At 40.0% G+C, this 25223-nt stretch overlaps 4 protein-coding genes across 4 annotated transcripts in view; 1 reads left to right on the top strand and 3 right to left on the bottom strand.

Moving 5' to 3' along the window:
* Window positions 1–895, bottom strand: part of trib2 (tribbles pseudokinase 2) — a 43439-nt gene extending 42544 nt beyond the window's left edge. The window contains exon 1 of the mRNA XM_088403667.1: window positions 863–895. The gene's annotated coding sequence lies outside the window, so the exon portion shown is untranslated. The remainder of the gene's footprint in view (window positions 1–862) is intronic.
* gzf1 (GDNF-inducible zinc finger protein 1) lies at window positions 82–5517 on the top strand. The gene is made up of 8 exons (XM_088403664.1): window positions 82–341; window positions 857–1674; window positions 1908–2091; window positions 2339–2502; window positions 2765–2859; window positions 2923–3090; window positions 3169–3326; window positions 4755–5517. The coding sequence occupies exons 2-8, from the start codon at window positions 866–868 to the stop codon at window positions 5301–5303; spliced, it is 2127 nt and encodes a 708-aa protein (XP_088259790.1). The 5' UTR covers window positions 82–341; window positions 857–865; the 3' UTR covers window positions 5304–5517.
* A 793-nt stretch (window positions 5518–6310) lies between these two features.
* napbb (N-ethylmaleimide-sensitive factor attachment protein, beta b) lies at window positions 6311–10199 on the bottom strand. The gene is made up of 11 exons (XM_088403671.1): window positions 9972–10199; window positions 9380–9459; window positions 9073–9189; window positions 8089–8135; window positions 7852–7929; window positions 7717–7772; window positions 7402–7486; window positions 7045–7149; window positions 6899–6967; window positions 6731–6781; window positions 6311–6568 (listed from the first exon to the last, which is right to left on the bottom strand). The coding sequence occupies exons 1-11, from the start codon at window positions 10070–10072 to the stop codon at window positions 6467–6469; spliced, it is 891 nt and encodes a 296-aa protein (XP_088259797.1). The 5' UTR covers window positions 10073–10199; the 3' UTR covers window positions 6311–6466.
* A 455-nt stretch (window positions 10200–10654) lies between these two features.
* Window positions 10655–24983, bottom strand: gpcpd1 (glycerophosphocholine phosphodiesterase 1). Its single transcript, XM_088403665.1, has 20 exons — window positions 24745–24983; window positions 24329–24394; window positions 24134–24224; window positions 23960–24044; window positions 22929–23004; window positions 21961–22002; window positions 21133–21256; window positions 19785–20043; window positions 19553–19715; window positions 19361–19490; window positions 18376–18430; window positions 18199–18294; window positions 17866–17940; window positions 17087–17126; window positions 16951–17009; window positions 16804–16869; window positions 16589–16725; window positions 15312–15447; window positions 15056–15216; window positions 10655–11767 (listed from the first exon to the last, which is right to left on the bottom strand). The coding sequence occupies exons 2-20, from the start codon at window positions 24384–24386 to the stop codon at window positions 11563–11565; spliced, it is 2058 nt and encodes a 685-aa protein (XP_088259791.1). The 5' UTR covers window positions 24387–24394; window positions 24745–24983; the 3' UTR covers window positions 10655–11562.
* Window positions 24984–25223: the final 240 nt, after the last annotated feature.

Here is a 25223-nt window from a genome sequence, read left to right as displayed (position 1 = left end):
AACACAATACGCATGCGTAGCACGCGCGCCATCTTTTACGGAAGCCTTTGGTGACAAACCTGGTTTAAGCGTAGATGAAAAACGAAAAGAACCACACAAAGCCGCTAAAATTTTTTTAAACAAGTATAGTTCTTTAAAAATAATACAGATTTGAATGGCAACGATTTAATTTAAGTTTAGACTATTAATTGGATTCCCATGTATTATTCGCCTTTGTGGCATTTGTCTCAGTGGAGTCGCCGTCCATCTTTCCTTTGCGGATAAGTTCCGTGTGCGTTTTGAGTAAGCAGAGATCTGCGTTCACTCCTGTTTATGGGGGCTGCCATTTTAGCGACCTTACGGTAAGAAAGTAGCTCTGTCTCGACGTTTTGTTCGCTCGTTTAAAACCGTTTTGTGCTCACATGCCGTAAAGGCCAAACAAACAAACCCCTTACAAATTGCAATATGTAAAAACAATACGGGTTAAAGTCGTTACTATATTGTCTCTCGATGGACGTTACAACCTAAGGCTTAGAATAACAATGGCCATGATCTACGTTTAATCGTGTTCTCACACATTTAATATGATGCACTAAGCAACGCTACATTGAACTGTACATGGTATTATAAATGACTAGTAATCGTTCTTCTCAGAGGATAAATAATACATTTTAAATGTGTTAGAGTGAAGATAACAGACTTTAGGGCAATATGTGATTTCATTTAAGCACACAGCATGTAATTCTCAACATGCGATTCTCAATAAACGTTAAGTGAGATTGGAATGAAACAGCGACAGCTCGTATTCCGTCACTCGTTTCTCAAAGCATCACTTTCCAATGTTTCAACGTGCCTTGTACAACTGTGTTTCTATCAGACTCACTTCATGATAGGCATGGCGGTGCTCCAGCTCACCTCCCAAAAGCACCGCCAGAATATCCTGAACGCACTGCACCGCCTGAGGCTGCAGGGACATCTAACTGACATCACAGTCCAGGTTGACTTCAAGGGTCAATCACAGACATTCCAGGCTCACAGAGTGGTCCTGGCCGCCTCTAGCGGCTACTTCAGGAACATCTTCCTGTCACCAGATGCCACCTCAGATTCGATTCCGCTCTCCAATATGCATCCGGGCATCTTTTTGGACTTTTTGGAGTTTGTGTACACGGGTAAGGCAGAAGTAGCCCAGAGCAGGATAGCAGACCTGCAGGCAGCAGCCAACATTTTGGAATGCGATGAGCTGGTCAAGGTTTGCAGCAAGATTTATACTTCTGGGTCACTTGCCATAAAGGAGTCGTCACAGGTGACCAAGGCTAGCAGAAAGAAGACACAAATGAAACGTCAACTGACGCCAAAGAACTCAGAGCAGCTTTCAAAAAAACCTAAGATGAAGACCACCAAGCTCAAACTGAGCCTGGGTGGCTGCAAAGTCTTGCAGAGGCGAATCCCAGCTGCAAGTGAGACGTTTAATGCTGAAGAGGAAGATGACTACATGTATGCATCCTCGCCCATTTCGCCTCACTTGGATGAGGACACGTTGAGTCTGAATGATGCTGAGGAAACGTTGCAGTTGTCCTCAGGTGGGGACGAGGAAGATGCTGGCGGGGCATCTAAAAGCGCTGCTGAGGGGAAACTCTTCTGCAGTAACTGTCAGCGGAGCTTCCACTATGAGAAGAGCTACATCAAGCACATGAGGTAAGTGCTTAGATGTCAATCATTCTCAAACATTTTGTTGCATTACAGCGGGGGTTAGGAAAAAGAACCAAGCCATGGAAATTTGTTTTTCAGTAGTTATGTTTACTTGTCTTTAGACATTATAAGGTGCTCCTTGGAAAATTTTCCCTGGACCCCAAAAAGTTGACGAACATCTGTTTTAAGGACTCCAGTCTTTAATGAGTTCCTCAACCAGGTTTCTTGCTTCATGACAGCACATACCATGATGTCAAAGCTGAGCCGATCTTCCGCTGCGAGACCTGCCTGAAGACCTTCTGCAACCGCGCCAACCTTCGGATCCACGAGAAGCATGTCCACAACAGCGAGCGCCTCTTCTCATGTGAGGTCTGCGCCAAGCCCTTCAAGCGCAAGAAGGATGTGGTCCGCCACCAAAATCAGGTCAGGAACAATTAGGTTGCAAAGAGGTGAAAAAAGGCCTGCGAATTTATGCCAAGTTTCTGGAAAATTCCACTGAGAGGTTCAGCACGGGGCTTTTGAAAACTTTCCATGTAATGAATGACTACTAAAAAGGAACCGAAAGCTCAAAGCAGACACTTTTGAAATTCTGCAAATTTTGAAACCCAAGGACCCCGGAAACCCAGTTCTCGTCACCGCATTTTCTAACTTGTCCGCCTTGACTTTTCAGGTGCACGGTGGGCATGCTCACCAGTGCTCTGACTGCGGCAAATTGTTGAGCTCCAAGGCATCGCTGATGTTACACAAGCGGACGCATAGCGGGATCAAAGCCTTTGCCTGCACCGAGTGCGGTTCGCGCTTCACCCAGAAGTCGACACTCACTATGCACAACAGGTATGAACAAAGTCAAACATCATATTAAACGCACAAGGCACCAATATACTTGTTTACAACAAACAATATATGTGACAGGCATAATTACGGAAATCAAATCTGCTAATAATCCTTGCTTTATCTTTTGGTGTCCCACAAGGATGACTACACAGACACCTTTTTTTTAATTCACTCTTTAATAACATTCACCAATATGTTTCAGCTGAATGCCATTTGTCTGTTGGTCATGTGATGTATGACATCAGAATGTGGTTGTGTTTAGGATCCACACTGGTGAGAAACCCTTCGCCTGCGACGAGTGCGACGCTCGCTTCACTCAGAAAAGCGTTCTGGCCTATCACATGCGCTCCCACACGGGTAAGACGGCAACAATGATTTAGTCTTCTACAGCATCATTTTCAAATTCTGTCGTTGTTCAAGGTGAGAAGCCCTTCATGTGTGAGGCCTGCGGGAAGAGCTTTGCCTCCAAGGAATACCTGCGGTACCATTCCAACATCCATACCGGCTCCAAGCCATTTAAGTGCGAGCACTGCGGCCGCGGCTTTGCCCAGAGGAACTCCCTGCGGCAGCATTTGACTGTGCACACAGGTGAGCATTCAATCCTGATCATGTGTAGTTCCCATCTTGGAAACCTGAGTTCATTTGACACCCTTGACCCTGCCCCAGGCGAGCGTCCTTATGCCTGCAGTTACTGCGATAAGCATTTCACGCAGCTCAACGCTCTCCAGCGGCACCAGCGCATTCACACCGGCGAAAAACCCTACATGTGCGGTTTGTGCGGCCGCACTTTCACCGACAAGTCGACTCTCCGTCGGCACACCGCGGTGAGTAACACGTCACAAAAGAAAGAGGGGGAAAACACTGACATACAGACTGACTAACAAATAGCCAGCTACTAAATTGATTGTAAAAACAAGGCAAAATGAAAGAAAACTGACAAACTAACAATACCTTGAGTAAAACCTGAATCAGCTAAACTACCGAACTAAGAAAATTCTAAACACCACTAAACACAACCACTAAAGCCTATTTGCACTATGGTGAGTAATGATCTTTCATTACTGAAGTAACCAAATCAATCAAAGGGTTAAAAAAATAGCAAACAAAATGACAATAACACACTGACTATCCAACAAAGGTCAGCCACTTTATAGTAAAGTAGGAATGCACAATACCACTTTTTTCAGTAGTCACTGATGACGATGAAGTTGATACCACCATTATTTTGACAAACCCACCGCCAAGAAACAATTTTAAATAGAAATATATATTCCGATATAGCATACCCTTAATTCAAAGAAATCGTCACTTTCCATTCTTTTAATTTGTCTTTGTTTGCGATCGCAAAACTGCTCCAAGAGAGCAGCTGATACTACCTATCACAAGTCCCGATACTTTGAAATAAATCCAGGTATCGTCCCAATATCAATACTAAGAGTTGGGACTCACCCATCCCTAGTTGATACCAAATTAAAAAACTGAAAACAAACAATAAGTTAAAGGGGAAAAAAAAAGTCAGCCTTGACATACAAGCAAAGACAAAGTCAAAAACACAATTTTTAAACTAATTAGCCATTTTAGACACTCCTCAAGCCCAACTCAGATAAATTAAAAAATATACTTTATACTATTACTGTACTAGATTACATGTCATCCCCCCCCCCCCCCCTTTTTTTTTTTACTTCAATTTGGGAGAATTTTACAAAAACGCGAGTTTTAAGTCTACCCCGACTTTAGTGGTTACATAGATTATGGCTATCCAGTTAAAACACATGGTGTGTATGTTATTAAAATGACAAAATTACAGGACTATTAGACACATTTTTTTCATTGTATATCGTATAGCATTGCTTTGGTTATGGAGGGGAGGGGGTGGAAACAACCTAAGACCGCAAGGCAATGTACGCGTCCGCGTAGATGCAAATGCTGTAACTATATATTACGTATTTCGCATTCAAATTGATGTTATTCACAGATATGTGGAAAAAATGGGTCTGTTTTAAGTTATGCGGTTATAAGTCGACCCCCCTAATTTGGTGTTAGGGTTAGGGTTGTACTTGTACTCAGAGAAATACAGTACTTTCCTGTGGTTATTTAACTAGTAACTTCCAACTTCAACATCAACAAGTGCTGCAACTTGGGAAATGTTTAGAAATAGAATATACAGTATAAATAGCTCAAGTTTCATTTTGCTGACACAAGCCTTGTTTTGTGGAGAAAAAAACATCTTCTGCATTTTATACCAATTTTAGACCCATGATGCCAATGCTCCGTGGAAGAACTACCTAGTGGTCTTGGAGGGCAACGTGGAGGAGAAGAAACCAAAAGCTGAAAGCAAGGAGACAGCGCAGGAGAAAAAGATCGCCTCCAGAAAAGCTTCTAAAAAAAACAACAATGCCGCCAGCGCCGTCGCCCTGATGCCGACTGAGCCAATCGCCTTGTCACCAAAGAAGGCGGGGCCGGGGGCCGTCACCCTGGTGAGTCACGGCCACTTGGGCGGGCTCACCGTCATCAGCACAGAGGTCGTAACCGGTGCTCAGGTAGTGATCTCGGACAGCAGCAGTGACGTCATGACTTTGAAAAGACCTTTTGAGATGCCGGCTGAGTCAAACTCCTCCGAGAATATTCAGGAGCTCCAAGATGAGGGCACCACCCTTCTGGAAGAAGCTACCCCTGTTACCATCCTACCTCCTGAAGTGGAAGGTGCGCAGCTCGACATTCTAACGGTAGTTGTGTCTGACAACTGTATAGATGGGCAAATGGCGCAGAGTACACCAGAGAAGAAAGGAGACGAGGACTAAGTGAATTTCCAGAAAGTGTGAGTGAAACTATAAATCCTGTTGTTGGAATATTTCACATTTCATAATCATGGCTGTATTAAAAATATCTATATACATTTTAGTCCCGGACAAAGGAATTTTTGCTAGCATTAAGCAATTTTTTTGTACGTTTTCCCATTATCAGTTTAACCATAAATATATTGTAAAATTTCATTAAAGGTATGTACTTGCATGACTTGCTGCATAAATTATTGCGGTGGATCTTAGTAGGGATAGATTACAACTTTATTGTCCATTCGCACAAGCACAAAGATTTTTTTTTTTTTTTCCGCCAAAGATCTGGAAGAAGCTGGATACATGGATGAGTGATTGGAAGTGACACTGGTGGAAAGGGGCATGCTTAACAATGGGGAGGGGGGTGTTAAATTATGGGCGAAATGAAATGACATCGCTCCCAAAATGGCAGCCTCATCGTTAGTAAGCATTCAAACCAAAACAAATCAATCATCATCGTTAAATCAAACTACCCTGAGGTATTACAACCGATCGGTAAGGAAATAATCAAGTGGGCTTATGTTATGCATAACAGTCTCAACGCGTTTCTGAACTGTCCGAAGCCGCGAGTACGTCGTCATAATGTATGTGGAAATAAAATATAATGCATTTTTTTTAATTGGTTTCAATTTGTGATTAACACTAGCAATTTTAGATACTTTTTGCAAGGCTTTAGAGCACCTCTTTTAACCACCATTGTGTGGCAAACAAGGACTCCAATGTTGTGGGTGTGACAAACGAGATTTAAATATTTATTTTTGGATCATCACTAAATTATCGTGTGCTCTGCAAAAGCCTGAAAAAACGTCAGGAAAACTTCATCTGAATTAGCCACATTAAATATTAAAAAGCATGTTTTGGCTGCAATGGTCTCGTTTCTTAAGATCACACCTGTTAGACAACATGGAATTAAAATGACTAAAAGTGACAAACATGAAGGACTAAAATGATATCGTTAGTAAAAAGGTACGCAGCAGTCCTCCACGCAAAGGGAGTAAACGTGAAGATGCTTTACATTCCGACTGGATTTGAAGGGAAGGGTTACTGCAAAGCAGTGCTGTGTGTGCGTGTGTGAGGGGGGGAACCATGCACGTGACTCTCTTGTCCTGTCTGTGTGGATGTCCGCTCTCTCATTTGAGGTCTCCCTCGTCACCCTGAATGGTCTTTTTGATGCGCAGCAGCAACGTGGTGTGCCACTGGTCCAGACGTGAGATAGAGTCAAACTCCTTGACCTGTACCACGACAGCATAGCGCCATTGTCAAGGAAGCAAAAAGCAGCCACAAAGAAAAGGAACGCGGTGACAAAGGAGAAAATGTAAATGGCCCATCCCTCCATTAAATAATATCTCAATAAAAATCAAACATGGCCGCTGAGCTTCCCTAAACAGACTTACCGCCTCTGTGAAGGCCTCGCTGTTCTGTTCCTCATGTGCCTCCAGCAATTTCTTAAAAAGAAAAAAAAAGTATGTATATATATATATATATATATATATATATATATATATATATATATATATATATATATATAATTAAAACCAAAAAACAGGCTGAGTAGTGGCCACCTTCAACAGTTTACATTCCCTGGAATCGGAAAAGGCCGGGAACATCTCCTCATATTTCTCCACGGCAATCTGTGGAAGGGAACCAAGGAGGGATGGATTCATATCTTTCATGGAGTATAAAGGTCGCCCTAAAGAAGCACACTTGCCTTAGCGTTGAGCTCATCCACAATGAAATGACACAGTGCTGCTTTAAAGAAATACTCCTTCGCGCTGTACTTAAGCAGCGGGTTGTCCATTGTGTTGGCGCCCACCTGCATACATACATAATATTTGTAAACGTCATGAATCCTTATTCCCACCGCGCCATTCGATGGCATCACTAATTGCAAGGCATGGAACAATATCAGATTCTGACGGTATGATACACTTGAGCAAAAATACCACAGCACCAAGAATTTCACGCAGCTCAACGCTCTCCAGCGGCACCAGCGCATAGTCATTGGTGTCCCACAAGGATCAATGCAAGGCTCCATTTTGACCAGACTGTCTGGCTAAGCTTTTACCTGTTCATAGATCTCAATGGCCTTCTGGTACTGCTCCAACTGAGCGCAGTAGGCCCCCACCTTCAGCAAACACTTGTTGGCCGAACTGCAAGAGGAGAAAGAAGTCCTGAACTTTAAAATTATGTGATGTCATCAAACACAGCTAAAATAAAACTCGTACTGGCCAGACCCTATTTCTTCAAATGGTAACCCCTTCAAAATAAATGTATCATCAGAGGTTGCAGTAATAAGTAATTACAGTATTTTAATTTTATTTATGATAGAATATAGATATTTATTGAGCTTTACTGCATATATCATAAGAATGTATAATACCTGTTAGATTCCTCTCCCTTGTAATAATCCGCCGCTTGCTCATAATGTGCAATCGCCTTTGCAAAATAAAAACATTGTTATCACATCACATCACTCAATAGCGCAACATAATTCCAGAATAAATTAGATTTGTACTTTTTCGATGTCCACCAGGTCTGCCTCGTAAATTTCAGCGATACTGATGTGATGTTTGGCGGCGATGGTGAATCTTCCCTGGAACGGATTTAATTAAATTAATGATTTAGTAGTAATGAATACCTCCCCTTCAGTGTCAATCAAAATTTAGCATCATCTTTTGAGATGGTACATGTATTGTATATCATGGTACCTAATGAGCTGCCTGGTTATCTAGTACTGACTCTGCTTTCTTACCATGTCTGTGTAAATATCGATGGCGGCATTTAAACACTTGATTGCCTCTTTTGGCAGCATAAAGAAGAAGAAAGGGAAGAGGAGGAGGAGGAAAATATTAAGACATACAAAGTGTTAGTTTACATGACAGAAGTTAAAAAGCAGAACCCATAAAATGGCTGCTGGGAAACATCTTGTATTCAGTGGTAAATTAAACCTTATTTTACTTATACTTCAACAAGTTAAAAATTAATACAATTATAGATGGTTATAGATAGTTTTTTTTTTTCAAAGCTGATGATTATTACTCATCAAAAGGAGGCTTATAACCATTAAAATTGAAGAACAAAATAATTACAAACTCAAACGATTAGCTTTATTAAAATGTCTTTACAATTGGTGAAAGGTTTTCAGGTTCGCTTTATTAATTTTTTTTATGTTTTAATTAATTTTAGAAATAAATCGTTGTTATGAAATTGTCACATAAGGTTCAGCTAGCTCTCCAAGCCAACAATATGTCTGAATAAGGTAAATGAAACTTTATTTAAATAGCTCAGATTCTCCAGTATTTCAGACATGTTAATCTTTCATTTATCTTTGTTTTACTTTCAAACAAAAACAAAAAGTGTGGAGTGTTCCGTGGTAAGCAGAATCTCTTATAAACTTACATGACTTTGACTTATAAATTAAACTGAAAATGTCATTAAATTAAATACTTAACACAATATTAAAGTAATCTAATGACCCATCGGAATTTTACAAAAAAAAAAAAAAACAACAAAAAAAAAACGATGCTGATATTCACCGAAACGTTAAACCAGTCTTGCAAAATGTTACTTGGACCATTCTTGTACCATTATTAAAGTTAGTGTGACCTCCGCAAGTGGATTTAGGAGCAGTTTATTTCAATCCCTCCTTTTTTCATTTCCTAATGGAGTAATTTTGTGCTGATCTAATTTCATAGATTAAGCATTCAGAGTCGTCGTCATCGGTCCAGCAGCTCACCATTGGGGTCAGACTTCTTGTATGCGTTGCCAGCGTCAATGAAACTGGTGGCGCAGTCATGTTTGTTCTGCAACTGCATGTGGAGGTGTGCAGCCTTGCAAAATGCTCCACCAGCAGCTAAAAATAATAATAAAGGGGAAAAAAGAGTTATTTAACATTTAGTACTCTGAGTCAGCATTAACTTGGCAGCACCATCACATAGTGCTGTGCTGTGCAATAAGAGGTACCCTTGCAGGTGTGTGTGTTGGGGATGGGGGGGGGGGGGGGGGGGTGCTTTTTGTGTTTATTATTCGTATTCTTATCTCACCGCTCCAGTTCTTGGCCATTTTGAACATGTTGGCCGCTCTGCAGTACATCTCACAAGCCTCCTCCACTTTGTGATGTCCCCTGTAAAGAAAATATAGCGAGTGATATGTGATGACGTTTCAGAAGGACCCTGCAAAATGTAATCAATTCATTTGAATACATGATCACTGCGTGGTCAGCCACAGGTATAACAGCGTTAGTACATAATTTGGGAATTTCTACCTCAGAAATTCAAACAACCATTAAAATGCTGAATAACGTTGTAATGTTTAAAAACTACATGGCGGCTAACTAATACAAAAGTGATGCAAAACTCTCTATAAATGATTAGAAAACTGCTGAAAAGTAGACAAAAATGTCGTGAAGGAGAAATATTAAACAAATGACAAGCTAGCTTGTTTAAAGTAGCGGGACGCTAACCGGTGAGTTAGCATAAATAACAAGCGCCGACGCCCCTTTGGTTAAATATCTACATTTTCATTTGCATTTTATTTGCCAATTGATATACCGACACGTCGTTTCCTTGTGTAAATAAACGGGCGGCATACCAATAATGTTGCCATGTAATATTTCACGCGGAACTGCTTCCTTACCCGCCAAACATCCCTCCCAAAAAAGAGCCGGACGACTTGACTTTCTTGTCGGCGTCGGCCATAAGTTGAATTGCTTCCTTTTCTTTTCCGCTGTTGTCCATGTTTTAGGTGATGATTTTTGTGATTAAAGGCAGAAAAGAACCGCAGAGGATTGAGTTGCCCAGGGATTACAGGCGGAGGTTTACGCAGACGTTTGCCTGTCAGTGGCTTCGATTGCGCATTGTGGGAGTTGTAGTTGTTTCCAGCGTCTGCGCATGCCCTCTAAAGCGAGGAAAACTACAATTCCCAGTTCAACGTAAATAAATTGGTTTTAACCTGCATGGAAGCGACGATCAAAATTTTCCATTGATCTTGTTTTATTTTATACTTGACTGTTTTAGAAATCAGTGAGGGTGACAAACTCCGCTACCAAAAAGTGTCAAAGCAACCATTGTTGCCAGCAGATGGCGCCAGACGATAACTCTTGGATGCTGTGATTTTGGTTTCCAAAACCTGGTCATATAAAACCTTACAAAAATGGAGGACAAGTCCGACCATCGAGAGAAGTTAGTTCACTTAGTTCTTTCTTGGGGTGCAGTCATGCATGAAAAATGTTTGGTTGGGACACACTTGAAAGAATTAAATTTGCATAATCCTCAATCACGTGGTTCTGGACATGGAAGAACATACACCTTAACATGTCGTACCAGTTCATCTTGATTTTTAATCTTATTACCACACTTGTTCACAACATGTTGCAACAACTTCTGTGTGAATGTGTTCTTACATGACATTGTGATACACACCGCCATGCATACAGTAATGGGGCTATAAATTACCGTTCTGTGGGGAACTATAAAAAATTGTGTAACAGAAGGCAAAAAGTAGTTCCCCACCATAAGGCTTCCCATTTTTTAGAATTATGACCCAATGCAATAAATCACAAAAAGGAGTGAACAAATGAGTAGTCTTTCAAGAGCCATAAAATGACTACCTTCCACTTCTGAAATTCTTAAAAAGGCCACTTGCAAGCTCTAATTGCAAAAAAGAAAAACAAAAATGACAGCTAGCAAGCTATCTCAAAAAAGGTTCCTTGCCCCGACTGCTTTTAAATGGCTACATGTGCAAAGTAAAGTATTGGCACACACTCATATGAAATTTACAGCAATCACCGTTCTATTGCAGTCCACTTTTTTTGGTTCCACAATAATCACTGAGTTGTTAACCTTTTCTGTGTACTCAACAAGGGTCTAAACAAAAGTAATTTTCCATTCAATTTTTCTTGACTTAAAATGACTATTTTACTAAAAGGTGGATCTAGAAGGTAACTGTGATAAAACGGTGCATCACGACTCTGCAGTATATTATGTACTACATGCATCATTTTGGCTAATGTCATACTTGAATATCCCTGCTTGAAATTCCAATGCATATTGGCTTATATCATTCTTAAATATCCCTGCTTGAAATTCCAACGCAGACGCAAAGGTATGGCTGCAAGCGAAATGTGCTGGTGGATCATTTTGTGCGCATGAGCGGAGGTGCTTGAAAAGTTTGAAGTCAAAATACACAATCCCTTTTTTTTGTTTGTTTTTGTGACAAGTGGAAGAAGTTACGAGGAGCTGAGCCCCGAGTCTGACTCGGCACTTCCGCTGCATGCCCGCTCCTTGTTGGCGATGCATGGCGCCATGGAGCACGGTATGGAGTAACAAGAGCAGGCGGGACTCTTGAGGGTCTCCTCTGTAATGACCTCCCGCAAGGAGTGCTGCTCCTCCACCTGGAAGATGTTAGGCTGCTCCGCTTGGTCCTCACAGATCCTGGAGGGGAAAAAAAGTTTGCTATTTAAGTGCAAGAATCACTTTTACGAGCAATGTGAACACATTCTAATTTGCGTGATTTTTTTTATGAAGCTCCACAGCAGTTTGTATTTAAAGACAAACAAAAAAAATGCAAATGAGGCAAAACAAAAAATAACATGATCAGGCACCATTTTGTTGACATTATTAGCACAATGAATACAAACCTGCATTATAGGGCTGCACAATTAATCGTATTTTATTCGCGATCACAATATTGGCTGCCATGATTAATTAAACTGATCCTCGGCGATATTAACATTTAAAAGGTTGGCATCTCTACATGTCAAATCAAGCGCTTTGTTATCCTACCCCAAAGTTTCCCATATTTTTGCATGACAACTGCCATATTTTTTCTGCCTCTTATTTTCTCACCCTAATATGTTATTTACCAGTGTGAAATGGTGTTGAGGTTCTCACCTGATTTTCAATATTTACAGTGCTTTTACTATTTTGAAAAATCTGGCAAAAAATTGAAATAAATTTGGTTTGAAAAAAAACAAATTTACCCTTTATATCTGAACATTTATCGTTACCTAAAAAACCCTTTCGATACTTTGTTTTCACCTGTCCTCACACGAACCCTAAAAAAAAAAAAATCATGAAATTAACCTGACTTTATACTAACCTTTACCAAAACCCGAACCTCAAACTTCAAACACAACCTAAACTAGAGCTGCACTACTTAAAATTAATCGATTATTATTATTATTATTATTTTTTTTAATATTTAAATTCCCACACCATTACAAAAAAAGACATTTCTTTGCTAATTCGCAATGGTGATTTTTTTTTCCCCCCTGAATGATTTGGTTGCCGGTTTGGTCTGTCACGTGTCAAAAAATGGCATAAATATTGAGAATAGATTTTCAAATTGAAAGCAGATGTTTGCAAAAGTCTTATTTTGATTCAACACAATGACAATCAGTATAGGTTCAAAATGTCGGTGTCTACACAGGATCTGACTCAACACCTTGACTATTAAACTCACTAAAAATCTAACACAGCTGAAACCTAAAGCCGAACCCAACCTTATCCCAAAATTGAAGCCTAAACCATGCAAACCACTGCCACCAAGCCATTGGTGCTTACGTGTCAGAACAACACGCAAACTCTTCCACCTGAAAGCACTGAAAACAATGGTTGCTATCCAACAAGTGTTTGACACGTCACACCAAATGCCTATCATAATTAGCAGATGGCAGGATGCCTTGCCACTGTGCCAAAGCACACGCTAGCCAAAATCCCATCTGTTACATCAACAGTGCACTAATTTCGTTTCAGAAAAGCCATCTTAGGACTGAGGTGCACTGATTGTGAGTTTTCATTGTAAGTATGCACCTAGTCAACATCCTAATGCATATTTTATATCTTTGTCTAAAGCTAGGAGGTATTTTTTTAAAACAGTGTGACAGGTAAGTATCACATATGGTGAAGCAGAAGGCTGCTTAGCCTTTAAGCTTTCACGGTAAAGCGAGGTTGTTATATCCCTTTAAGGAGGATCACATGCTGCACAGATCAAAGCCGAGTGCTTGTTCTTTAATGTTTGTGCAACTAAAACCCATTGCTGTTAAATCTACATATGTAGCATTGGCATGCATTTCAAGTTCTCTTTAAGACTCTTGTCGGTACCCAAAGCTTGCCATGCAAAAGCCATTTTCAAAGCCATTGAACATGTGAAGTAACCCAGCCACTGATTGGAGGGTGGGAGGTGTCATGCTAGCTTATTTGGCCAAAAGAAATGATACATCAGGGCAGTTGACCAACCTTTTAGTTTGGTTCAGTTACAACTGACTACTGCAGGTTAATAAATAATTCTATTGACAACTGTAGGTTAATAAATAATTCTATTTCATTCCTGAGGTGAGTATGAAAAGGTCAACTGTCTTGTATTATCATCAAGGACCAATGGAAGAAGCTTCTGCTTTCACAACTCAAATATGAGCAAGCACTAAAATGCCAGAAAGACTTTACAGCAATCTGAGGGACTCGACTCTGAATTTGGAAGTGAGACGTCTGTAATTCTGGGGGGGGGGTGGAAAAAAGAAGAGTTAAGAAAAATGCCTGTGGAAAATGTGGTGGCGCTAGACAAAATGGAATGTGAGGAGGTTGTCGTGAAAGAACATGAAGATGTGGAGAAAGTGTGTGGACAAGGCAAACGTGGAAAAAACACTGGTGAGCGTGCATTTTTTCTCCATTAGACAACTCTTTAACGTGCTCCAAAATGAATAAACAATCAAATGCAACAGCAGAGGCCTGCCTTATTATTTTGATCATCAGAAACTCAACAAGTTTCTCAAGTACCGCAATTTGCTGCTTCTAGTCGATCACTTTCTCACTTAGCATCAATAAAAGTATCTACCGTATTTTCCACACAATAAGCCACACTGGATAAGGCGCACCCTCAATTAATGACTATTTTAAAACTTTCTCAATCACAATATAGTAATACTCAAGTAATAATAATAACTGAAATAATAACTCTAAACTCTCAGCATAATAACTCAATGTCAATATGAGCAACCTTGTTCAACTGTAAACACACAAAACAGGTAAAGCTTACTTTATCAGTTCATTCCCCATTTTCGAATCCCAATGTCAATATTGATCCAAATATAAGGCGCACCTGATTAGAAGGCGCACCATCAGCTTTTAAAAAAAAATAAGGCTTTTAGGTGGGCCTTATAGTGCGGAAAATACGGTAATTTTAGGCACAAACCACAAAATGTTTATGGAAGACTAGTAGTAAGCGCTGCTGAGGAATGTGTTCGAATCTGAGCTCCTTCCATCAAGTTGAAGGTCACAATTTTGGATGTCCATTTTGTATTTTTAAGTTTTATTAGTTTTTAGCGCAGACAACCCTCCCCCCCAAAACAAGGTTACTTAAATGTTTTTTTTTTTTTTTTTTAAATGTATGGAGCATCTGTCGAGTTCAAGATTTAAAACACAAAACAATTACTACTCAAGTTTTGTATAATTAAGTAGACCCAATTCCCAAACAAGTGACACTCCTTGACGTGTACAGCAATACCAAAAAGTTTCAAATGAACCCTGCAAGTTCTTGTATAGCAATTGATGAAACCAAGAACAAAAGACATCTTAGCTATTAACTATTGTCAATATTTATATGCAAAATAACCTGTGTGGTGTTGTATTTTCTCCCTGCACTTGCCTGGCTATTTTTCCAAATGTGCCCCATGCTTGGGAGGTATCTAGTGTGCACAAAAACAGAGGGACCGGTTGTCTTACCTGTCATAGATGAGTCCGTCAATTCCTTGCTCCCTCAGCTTCCTCCTATTGTCATGCTCGTTGTTGTCGTCGCCCCAGCTGAATACCACCAGGCCTTTGCTCTGCGCCTCCTCGATAAGGCTCACGTTGGTCAGCAGCTCTTCGGTATGAGCGCTGATGCCCTAGGATGAGACATTTGTTGATTTTTTTGAGCCTGATCTCCAGAACGAGGGATAGTGTTTGTTCAGTGTAAAAAGAAAAATGAGGGGGCTCGTACTAGAATGTCCTCGCTCTGAGCGAAGCTCATGGCGATCTCGGTGGTCTGGCAGCGGATGTCCATTAGTTCTGGATACTTTTCAGAGATGCCCTGCGTCAGGAAAAGGATGGGGTACTTGTTCTGCTTGCGGCGCACCCTAGGGACAATCGCAGGTGTAAACATTCACATGACTTGATGGGATTCTACTGTACCACAAATCCCGCGGTTATTACTTATCATTATCGTTGGAAGTAAGTCATCAGGTCAATCCATTAGTCAATCTGTTCGTTCAATGCTTTTAGCATTTAGTTAGTGAGGAATAAGATGGTTTAAGATTCAAGAGTTTTATTGTCATTTGCATTGTAGTGTTACACAGTGAATTTCTTATTCTGTAACAAGTTAATAGTTTGTCTATAATTAGTTTGATTACTTAAAATAATCCTTCCTGTACAATTAACCACTTTCTGCCAACTGAAAATGACATCTCCTGTTCATGGCTCAGGAAACAACCAATCGTGGGCCTGCTTGTGAACGCCACGTGACTGACCCAGAAAACAAGTGTGCTCTAATTACCTGAGCCTTAGCACATGCAATGGCATTTTCACTGAATTAAAATGTGTTTGAAAAAGTATTAATTGCACATAAAAAAAACATTTGTTATGAAATTATAAGCAAAATATTAACTTCATACTGATAAAAAAAGGCTAAGTTTAGTATCTCTTGGTCACTTGGTTAGTTAAAGGTTAGTTCATTTAATTTAAGCTAAAATAAGAGATAGATGACTTACTGTTACATGAGCTGATTGAAACTAGTTAATATTACCATAACAAATGGTGATTGTTTTGCCAAGTTTTGTAAAATTACTGTTTTTAGGTTACCTTAGAAACTAGTTAATATTACCGTAAATGTGTTAGTTGCCAGGTAGTTAGTCTTTAATAACTAAATAGTGATTCTTTTGCCAAGTTTTGTAAAATTACTGTTTTTGGGTTACCTTAAATTGAGTTACTCTATTAAAACGTTGTTCAGTTACGATTACGTCTTTCAAGTTCAATAGTTAGTGAGTCAAGTCATGCTAAGTTAGTTCGTTAGTTCAATCAAGCTGGCTTCTAAGTTGACTTAAGACAGATAACTTATGTTACTTTTAGTTCAATAGTATGATATTTAAGATCATTAGTTAATTAAAACTAGTAATATTTAGCTGAGTAAGGTTTGCTGAGCTAGTATTATGGTGAAGTTTATTCATTCGTTTGACTGATGAAGATAGTTGTCAGTCAGTCACTGGTTGGAGGGAATCTTACATTGAGCAGACGTCAGGATCGAAGCAGGAGAAGATGATGCGTCGCTTGCCTCCTTCCCGCAGAACGCAGGACAAGATGATGTCGATGAACTTGTTCATATTGAAATAGGAGGACATGTTGCCTTCCCATGACCCGTCCTGTCGGAGTAAACCTTGAACAATTAACATTTTTCAGGGCGGTTGGTTGATGTGTTTTCTGTTCGTAAGACTCTTCACCTTCATCTGACAGATCCATTTGAGCTCGATGTTGAAGCCTACGTGTTCTGGAAGAGCCTGGAAGAGCTGGGGAGGAGGGGACGGGGTCAATCACTCAAAGAATTGGTTGATGCTAGTTTATTTGTTCAATTGGGGGGGGGTCCTCACCTGCGAAAGCGACGGGAAGGGCTGATGCTCGTCAATCTCGTCCTCGTCCTCCATCACGTCTGAAACCAAACATCGCTCAGTCAGCTGAATTCTGCTAATTCACTGTAGTGTCCCATTCAACGTTAAAAAAACAGACCTTTGAGATCGCTTCCCTTCATGGCGGTGACGTGAGCCAGCTGAGTAAACAACGCAAATACACAAGTCAACACATTGAAAACACAGGTCCGTTTTAACACTGACCAACAACATAACTGTCAAAAACAAAAAATTAGTCATCGGTGAATAATTGTTTTTGCAAATATTTAATTTTTCATCTTTATTTAAAAATAAACTGCAGAGAACACAGACCTAAATTTTGTTATGATTTAGTTGCTGGTTTAGCAAAAATGTTAATCATTGTTTTCCAAAGTACAGCCAGATGTTATAAATGTTTTATGATTCAACACAATGCTAATCATTCTGCTTTCAGTGAGGACAAAAAAAAAAATGTATTGCTAATTCATTACTTTCTGATTAATCAGTCATTGAGCTTCAATGCAATTAAAGATTTGATTTAGTCAAAAAATATATCTGTGTAAAATTGACACTGATTTTAAATAACATAAACCTAACATTCAATTGCTTTTAATTGTATAAATGGCAGTTTTGTTGCTAATTATAGTAAACACATCGCTATTTGTGTAAAACCCTAGATTAATCATTTTTGAAAATGATGAAATAATCAAATTAATTTGATTTAATTATCGATTGTGTAACACTGTAATGCCCCCTAAGTTAAAAACTACAATGAATTAGTCAATGAAGACATTTTTCTGGGCCACAAAGGTGGGAAATAAGACATTTAAAGGCTCCTAAAAACATTTCCTGCCATAAGCTGAGCAATGTGATCATGTGGGGCATGTGTGTGGTGTTAACCTTCAGAAGCTGCAGCTGATCAAATGTCAGATCTTTCACGGGCACCTCGATTAGCTCGAGAGTCTGGTCATTTTTCTGAAATATAATACATACATACATAAATACAAGGCATAAAAGTAAAGATAAAGTATTGTTTTTCCAATTTGGCAAGAGTAAAAGTCACTGTCAGTATGGAAGAATGTAGGGCATGAGCAAGACTGTTTGTACGTAGACATAGCTAACCTCCGCCCTTGTTGCCTTGGGCAATGCTTGCACCATTCAAGGGAATGTTATGGCGTGACACTTGTGCTACCATTGTGTTTTGTAACCTAGACCCAAAGTTGTTGTTACTACCTTCTTCTTGGTGGAGATGCAGCACGTGAGGTCATGGTACACGATGGGCACGGCGTCTTTCGAGAGGTGGACATCAAACTCTACATAGGCGGCCCCCTGCGAGTTCACACAAAACACATGTTCTTTAACAGTGTACAGGAGGTCGCGCTGCTTTTGTTGCCATCCGACGACACATACGTGCTTGGCGGCGCTCTTAAATGAAGCAATGGTGTTCTCTCGAACTCTGTGATGCCTGAAAAACAGAAATAGTGCAATTTGAGAAGCTGACAGGCTTTCAGATAGCCTGTCAAAGCTATAATTCATTCAGGGCAGCCCAGTAAAAATGGATCCTTGATGACACGAACAGTCAATGACCTAAATGTTCTTCCCTAATACAAGTATAGCTTGGTATCCAAGTAAAAAAAAGCTCAGATATGACACAAAGTAAATGTGTGAGTAAACTAAGACAAAACTAATATTTTACCCATTGCTTGTGACACTGTAAATGTTTGAGTAAACTGGGAAGACATATTTAATATTAACTATTGCTAGTTTTTCTAGGACTCCTTTAGTTGTGTGCAATGAAATTTTGTTATGTTTGTTAGTTTATTATGTAAACTATATGCCCTGATTCAACTGATCTAATTGTTGAGATTTTGTGCGTCAGTGCATACATGAAACATCTGGTATTATCCAAAATGCACTCTCATAAAAGCCGGACATCTTAGATCTATAAACTCGTATGTCCAAATGTATTGCAAGTGCATCAGAATATTTGAAAAGTCTTTTCAAATACTTCTGACCATACTTGTCAATGCATTTGGATGCGTTTGTAGGCTAAATGCTAAAAACATAGCAATTGTTCTCGTAAGGCCATGAGTTATTGACAAGCATAAGCGTAATAAGAATTATGGGATAAATTGTTCTTTTTAGCATCTACCTTACAAGCACGTTCGAACATGTTTGCATTCAAACAAGTAGGAGTTTGCCAGTCAAATTCCATGTTGGCAGCTCCACACTTTTGTAACATTTTTTACCCCCAGGTAATTTTAAGCTTCCAAAACAATCTTAATATTTCAAACTTCTTATAGACTAGTTGAGGTTTATCATTACAAATCACTTCCTTGAAACCAACTACGACTTTCATGTGCTAGCACTCAGGCGAACACAACACTGTACTTACTTGGCGGCGTGTGTGCTGCCTGCTCCTCGGTGGCCCACGTTCAGGGACCTTCCTTTCTTCCAGTACTTAGTGAAGGTGGCACTCATGTCGCACTGCAGCCCCGGGATGGGCCTGATGACCAGGTAGTCCACTGCAACACAACAGATGGTTGGACTTCATCCTAATTTATCATTTCACATTCCACGTCCTTACCTCGCACTTTGCCGATGGTCTGCCTGGAGTTGCGCCCCATGATGGGCAAAGTGACCAGACCGTTGTCTCTGCCGCTCTCCAGGAAGGTGGAGGAGAGGAGGCAGGCGGTGCCTACGTGGCCCGGGTGAGCATCTCCCAGGACCACATGCTCGCTAAGATCCTCCTGCAAGTCTCGGAATTAGAAGAAGCATTTCAAAATGCTCATCACCTCCCCCCAGTTGGGTATTCTTGCCTCAAAGAACTCAAAAGTAAGCTCCAGGTTGTCGGGGTCCATGCTATGGATGCTGTACTCGGTCCACTGCGAAGGTTCCAATGCGTAGCCGCACTCGGGCTGCGAGTGGCGCGACTTGTAGCATTTGGGGCTGATCATGCTGATCTCCAGGGTGGTTGGCACCTTACGCGGGGACGAAATGTTGCGTGAGTGATCCTCCTCTTCCCCGTCTTCATCTTCTTCGCCCTCTTCCTCAACGCCCTCCAGCGTCAGTTTGATCCTGAACAGATTGGCAAATGCTGCTATAATACCAATCGGTATAGCCCTTTTTAGAGATGCAACAACTAACCGCCATCTAATTGATATTTCAATTTTATGGTAAATATTTTTATGATCAATTGTTTAGTGAGATACAATTGCACAAATTTGGAGAATTCCAGCCTTTCGACAGCTTGTACCATCAGATTTATTAAGTCTTTCCTCAAGTTTTAAATCAAAACTAATTAAACTTCTACAAACGTCTGTTTATATTTTCTAAAACAATTGAGAAATATAGTTGACCATTTTCTGACATGTGATGCAACAGACCAAAAAGAGTAACAAGGGGCACTTTTACAGGATAGTGATTGGCTCACGGCGCGACAATCGGCCAATGAGGGCAGGCGTTCGAAAGTTGAAATCCACTCCTCATGTCTGCGTCTTGTAGTTGTGCCCCTTGAGCTTATTGACAGATTGCCTGGCTAGTCAGTTGAGAACTTTTTTTGTCAATGCTTTTGGGATCCTCTTACTTTTTGTAATAAATTCGAATTTCAAGTGTAAACTCTTCTTTTTAATCATTTTTGGTCAGCTACTTGCTTCACTCTAATACTCTATAGACGTCCGAGCACCTATTCGTAGGGCAAGTGCGGCTCACTGTGATCCCAACTACGTACAGCCAAGACATGGAAACCAGAAGGGATAACAGTACTATAGTTACTGTATAGGGTTTAATAATTTAAGCTTTAAGTAAATATGTGTACTGCAGTAGTTCGGTTTCTGAGGAGTGCCCGTGGCATGCACATTTAGAGTTAACTTGTCTGGCTGGCATGCAAGGAACCTTCACAGCGCATTTCTTTGCAATTTAGCTTTTTTTCCATGAAAAAAAAAATCCGCGATGCGCTGAGGATGCGATATGGGAGGCGCGAAGAAGCGACGGCCTCACTGTATACAACGTAAAATATATTCCCGACATCCTTTCCCAGTCAATGATTTTGAGGGAGACTAATGTTTCAGCCTTGGCATACAGTTAACAGCTCATGTTGTCGCTCTGGGCTTAAAGCTTTCTCCCAAGAGCGAAGGTGGGTGTGTCTTGTGTTAAGTTTCAACCTACCTGAAGCGGGACTTCTTGAATTTCTTCTTGGTGATGGATACTGGAGACATCTTGGAATAATGCAAACGCAGGCGAATCTCTGTCTGGCACGTGAGCCAGCCGTTGTCAACGCACTTGACCCCATCTATAGCGTGGGAGGATACAGGAAATAAGTGCCCACATTGTCTGCTGCAGTTGCTGACTGTGACAATTATCGGATGGGATTTTTTTTTAGGGAAGACATCTTTTTTGACTTAATTTCAGTTCTGTTTTCATTCAAGGTACTGTTTTAAATGCAACAATGCAATTGTAAAAGAACATAAAACCTAGGATGCAAAACTATGCCTTTGATTTGAAACAAACGTCTTATTTGACTGGTCACATGCGCAGACATTTACACGTTAACTCATTCACTGCCATTGATAGAAGTCTGAGAAGAATTATTTCATTAATCTACCTGTCACGATACATTGCTGGCACACAATGAAGAATAAAAATGTATTGCTTGAATAAATACTGTCATAACTTAATCATAGGAAAGACATTTTGCTCATTCACTGCCATTGACGGCTGTTTTTACTGGGCTTGCAGAGCATGGGTTGACAAACAAATTTAGGATGTTTTGGTATGTAGTTTGGATTTATGCATTTGTGTTAATGCCTCCAATAAAATTTCCATTTTGATGACATACAACAAAAAACTTTGAAAATTATATCTCTTAAGACAGTAAAATCAATTAAAGTTGAGCTTTTTTTTTTAAATCCAAGTAGATGAATCATTGGATGGTGCTTATTTTAAGTACTATATGAAATAAGGTTACATTTTTTTGTTTTGCTCCATTCAACTTACTGTGAATTCCAAACTGCCCATTGTTGACACTCAGGTGAGATGCTGTAATGAAGGAAAACCGCATTAGAGGAAGCAGAGATAAAAAAAAATGAGTAAAAAAAAATTAAAACCTATCAATCTTTACTTTAATACAGTAGAATATCAGAGGAGTTTGATAACTCATTCACTGCCAATGACAGGTCTAGACATCCAAAGATAGCTAGGAACTTCCAAAAGATCTTTTTTCTGGTCTTAGCTGTTCCAAATTTCTTTTTACTGGGTTATCAGTGAGTGAGTTAGTTATTCAACCTGTCCCAAAGATTAAAAATGCTGTGGCGGGTATTTCACAGTTAGTCTCTAAGACAGTAAGTCTTGGGCCCCCTTCAGTTATTCCCAGTCCGTCTTATTTTTTTCCAAGCACAACCGAACTTCAAGCTTGTCCGTTGCTTGTTTTTACCCATGCTTCCGCGAACGCTTCGTCACCGCCCCAAGAGAGCATTTTCCAATTTTTTGCTGGCCCGTGTGCCATTTTGTGGAAGAAAATTAACTCATTCACTGCTATTGATGGCTTTATTGTTAAAAATCCAGTTTTATTGACAGTGAATGAGAGCACTCATTCAACTTCATTGCCTTGCAACCACTACCACCACCAGGTAATGCCAAAGAAAAAGTATTTGAAACCCAAGCATTATCATGTTACACTAATAAAGGGTAATGTGACAAAGCTGTTTGTGCTGTGGGCTTAACTAGAACTAGTTTGGTTTGATAGAGCAAACATTACAGTGTTACTCTTGTTACCCCAAGCAACAGCAGCAGTGTTCACTTCGTGACAAAGATGGTTCCAGAATCCTAGCTCATCACTTTCATAAGCTAACGTGCTGAATGTTCTACGGCCGTGCTTTAGGGAACTAGTGACAGGTGTCATTTTTTTTTAAAGCTCTACAACACGCTTTGCCCAAGCCAAGCACATGGTGCACCTGTTGTAATACCTGTGGGGCTCAGGGTGCGGGGATGATGATGGCTCTCCCACACATTGACTATCACCTGACAAGGATCGCCCGCACTCTGCAAGTAAAATGTTTGTTTTGTTTTTTCTTTTCACAGTTTTAATGCAAACAGCATAAGTAAAATGATTTGGTCTGCTCCTTAAGTCATCTCTGGACCAAACGTCAGTCACCTGAGGCAGGGGGTGCTAATCTGAAAAGGGGTTATTTGTTAAAGTTGGAAACATGGAAATATCAACCCTCAACGAATTGCCAATATTTGTTTTTAAACCAACAATTTACTCCATGCATTCATACAACGAAATACAACATTAGCTTATCATGCAATTTATGGCAGTGAAGTACACATGCAGCAAAAAATCCTAACCACTTTTAGCCGAGTCTGCAAGAATAACTAGATTAGATAATTACTCAGACGTTCATAAGAAGGTGAAGGTCAATTTTTAAGAATACAAGTTGTGGACGATGATTCCAAGCTTGAGTCACACAAAAAAAAAAAGCCAGAGGACATATGAAATCAACTTGACTGCCCTTGTACACATCACAAGATTAAAAAAAACAACCCTAACCCTAAACTAGTGTGAGTAGTCATTGTTGGCACAAATTTTTTGCTCCGGGCAAGGAACAGGGAGTGGCTGGGTGAGAACAGCTGTAGTTTTTAATGATAAGTTTTAATAGTAACTAAGAAAACTGGGGGGTTTCAAATGCTTATGTTATGAAACAGCACTAATCAAAAACAAAGACTACTTGGCCTTTGATGACTTGCTACATTGTGAATTGCCAAACTGCACACAGAGGCAGTGGATATTTCTTTGATGTGTCTGGCAGAACACTTGTCACACAAAACAAAGTTAACATTTTGTACATTTCCTACTCTACAGCTATACAGCAATAACATTAGTAGACTTAACCTTTTGACATATTTTCTTGAAAATATGTTTCAATCTTTGTGTTTATGAGTGAACTGATTACAACTACACAATTATGTGAAATGTGTTGTATTATAAACGACTCACTTTTGCCTCCAGAAAGAAGGCTTTGAAGAAGCGGTACTCGACTTTGATTCCCCTGGGAATGGCGACCGTTGTCGTCCATATGTTCCTGGTGACATCAAGGGAGACATTACAATCAGGATGGAAAACAAAATTGTGCTTTTGAGCCTTTGTGCAAAAAGTCAAATTTTCACAAACCCGTCATCGCCCAGGGTTTTCAACACCACTGCTTTTTGGTAGCTCCAGTTGCCAAGGGACTCACAGCTCCCAACTACGGCAATCTCCTCGCCTGAAGAACATTTAAGATTGGAAATTCGAGATATGAACTAAAGGCTCAACAGAAAATAGTATTTACACAGCAACAGCACTTTGTGTCGACTAAGTTGAACAAACCTGGGCACGTTTCTCCTCTGAGAGTCAGGGTCACCTGGGACACCTCCATTGTTGACATACTGACGACTGGCACGTGTTAACAAGGAAAAAATAAATAAGACAAGATTTCGCTTGCATATGTCACTCAAATGCTCGCATGTACAATGCTTAGTTGTCATTAGTACCGCCAGATGGGCATTAAGGCTGAAGAATGTTTGGTAAACGGATACATTTGATCCAAATTCTGGAAAGTATCGAACACTTAAATGCAGGACGAGGTTATTTTTAATAAACCGACAAATTTCACTTTATTTCACACAAGTATGTCTCTAAAGTAAACGGGTTTGATGTCAGTGACGTTTATCTGTTAAATACAGTGACACATTACAAAACATTTATGCAAAGCTAGTCTGGCATCTTACCAAATCGTTATTTACCTTCTTAGATGGGAATGTTCATGATGGAGACAAAGCCAGTTGGCTAGGTTACAAAGGCATCTTTATGAACGGTCACGAGCCTAATCCCGAGCCTGCAAAGAGCCATTGCCGTCCCACACCGAATACTACTGCTAAAATGTACTTGGACTACTTATCAACGTCAACGCTTCAAAGTCGGTGACGTGGGGCAAAACCGCAAAGCTTGTCAAACAAAAAATGCGCTTTGACTACCAAGAAGGTTGCGGAGCAGACTACAAGTTAGCGAAAATGTACACATTTCTATTTCAAATTAAGACAACTACAACGCTAATATATATTTGCTTGTGCTTTCGTACTTTCAAGAACAAATAATTTTTAAATATTAATAAATATAAATGAAAAGCCTTTCCAAATATTTCCTTCTACTCATACTAATTCTATAAAAACAACACACTGTGTATTTTACTTTGAATGCAAACGTTGACACGTGTCCTGTTTTT

Source organism: Hippichthys cyanospilos, chromosome 20 (assembly GCF_059441005.1).
Source record: "Hippichthys cyanospilos isolate Australia breed blue-spotted pipefish chromosome 20, RoL_Hcya_1.0, whole genome shotgun sequence".
Classification (NCBI taxonomy): Eukaryota; Metazoa; Chordata; class Actinopteri; order Syngnathiformes; family Syngnathidae; genus Hippichthys; species Hippichthys cyanospilos.
This window is presented reverse-complemented; position numbering and strand designations above follow the sequence as displayed.

Excerpts from the sequence above, each read along its gene's own strand:
- gzf1 (XM_088403664.1), top strand. The coding sequence starts at position 866 with ATGATAGGCATGGCGGTGCTCCAGCTCACCTCCCAAAAGCACCGCCAG. Across the intron at positions 2,860-2,922 it reads TCACATGCGCTCCCACACGG|GTGAGAAGCCCTTCATGTGT; the intron begins GTAAGACGGCAA and ends TCGTTGTTCAAG. Across the intron at positions 3,327-4,754 it reads CTCTCCGTCGGCACACCGCG|ACCCATGATGCCAATGCTCC; the intron begins GTGAGTAACACG and ends TACCAATTTTAG.
- napbb (XM_088403671.1), bottom strand. The coding sequence starts at position 10,072 with ATGGACAACAGCGGAAAAGAAAAGGAAGCAATTCAACTTATGGCCGAC. Across the intron at positions 8,136-9,072 it reads CAAGAAGTCTGACCCCAATG|AGGCAATCAAGTGTTTAAAT; the intron begins GTGAGCTGCTGG and ends TGCTGCCAAAAG. Across the intron at positions 7,930-8,088 it reads TCGATATTTACACAGACATG|GGAAGATTCACCATCGCCGC; the intron begins GTAAGAAAGCAG and ends AATCCGTTCCAG.
- gpcpd1 (XM_088403665.1), bottom strand. The coding sequence starts at position 24,386 with ATGTCAACAATGGAGGTGTCCCAGGTGACCCTGACTCTCAGAGGAGAA. Across the intron at positions 22,003-22,928 it reads CCGCACCCTGAGCCCCACAG|CATCTCACCTGAGTGTCAAC; the intron begins GTATTACAACAG and ends CCTTCATTACAG. Across the intron at positions 19,491-19,552 it reads GACCATCGGCAAAGTGCGAG|TGGACTACCTGGTCATCAGG; the intron begins GTAAGGACGTGG and ends GTTGTGTTGCAG.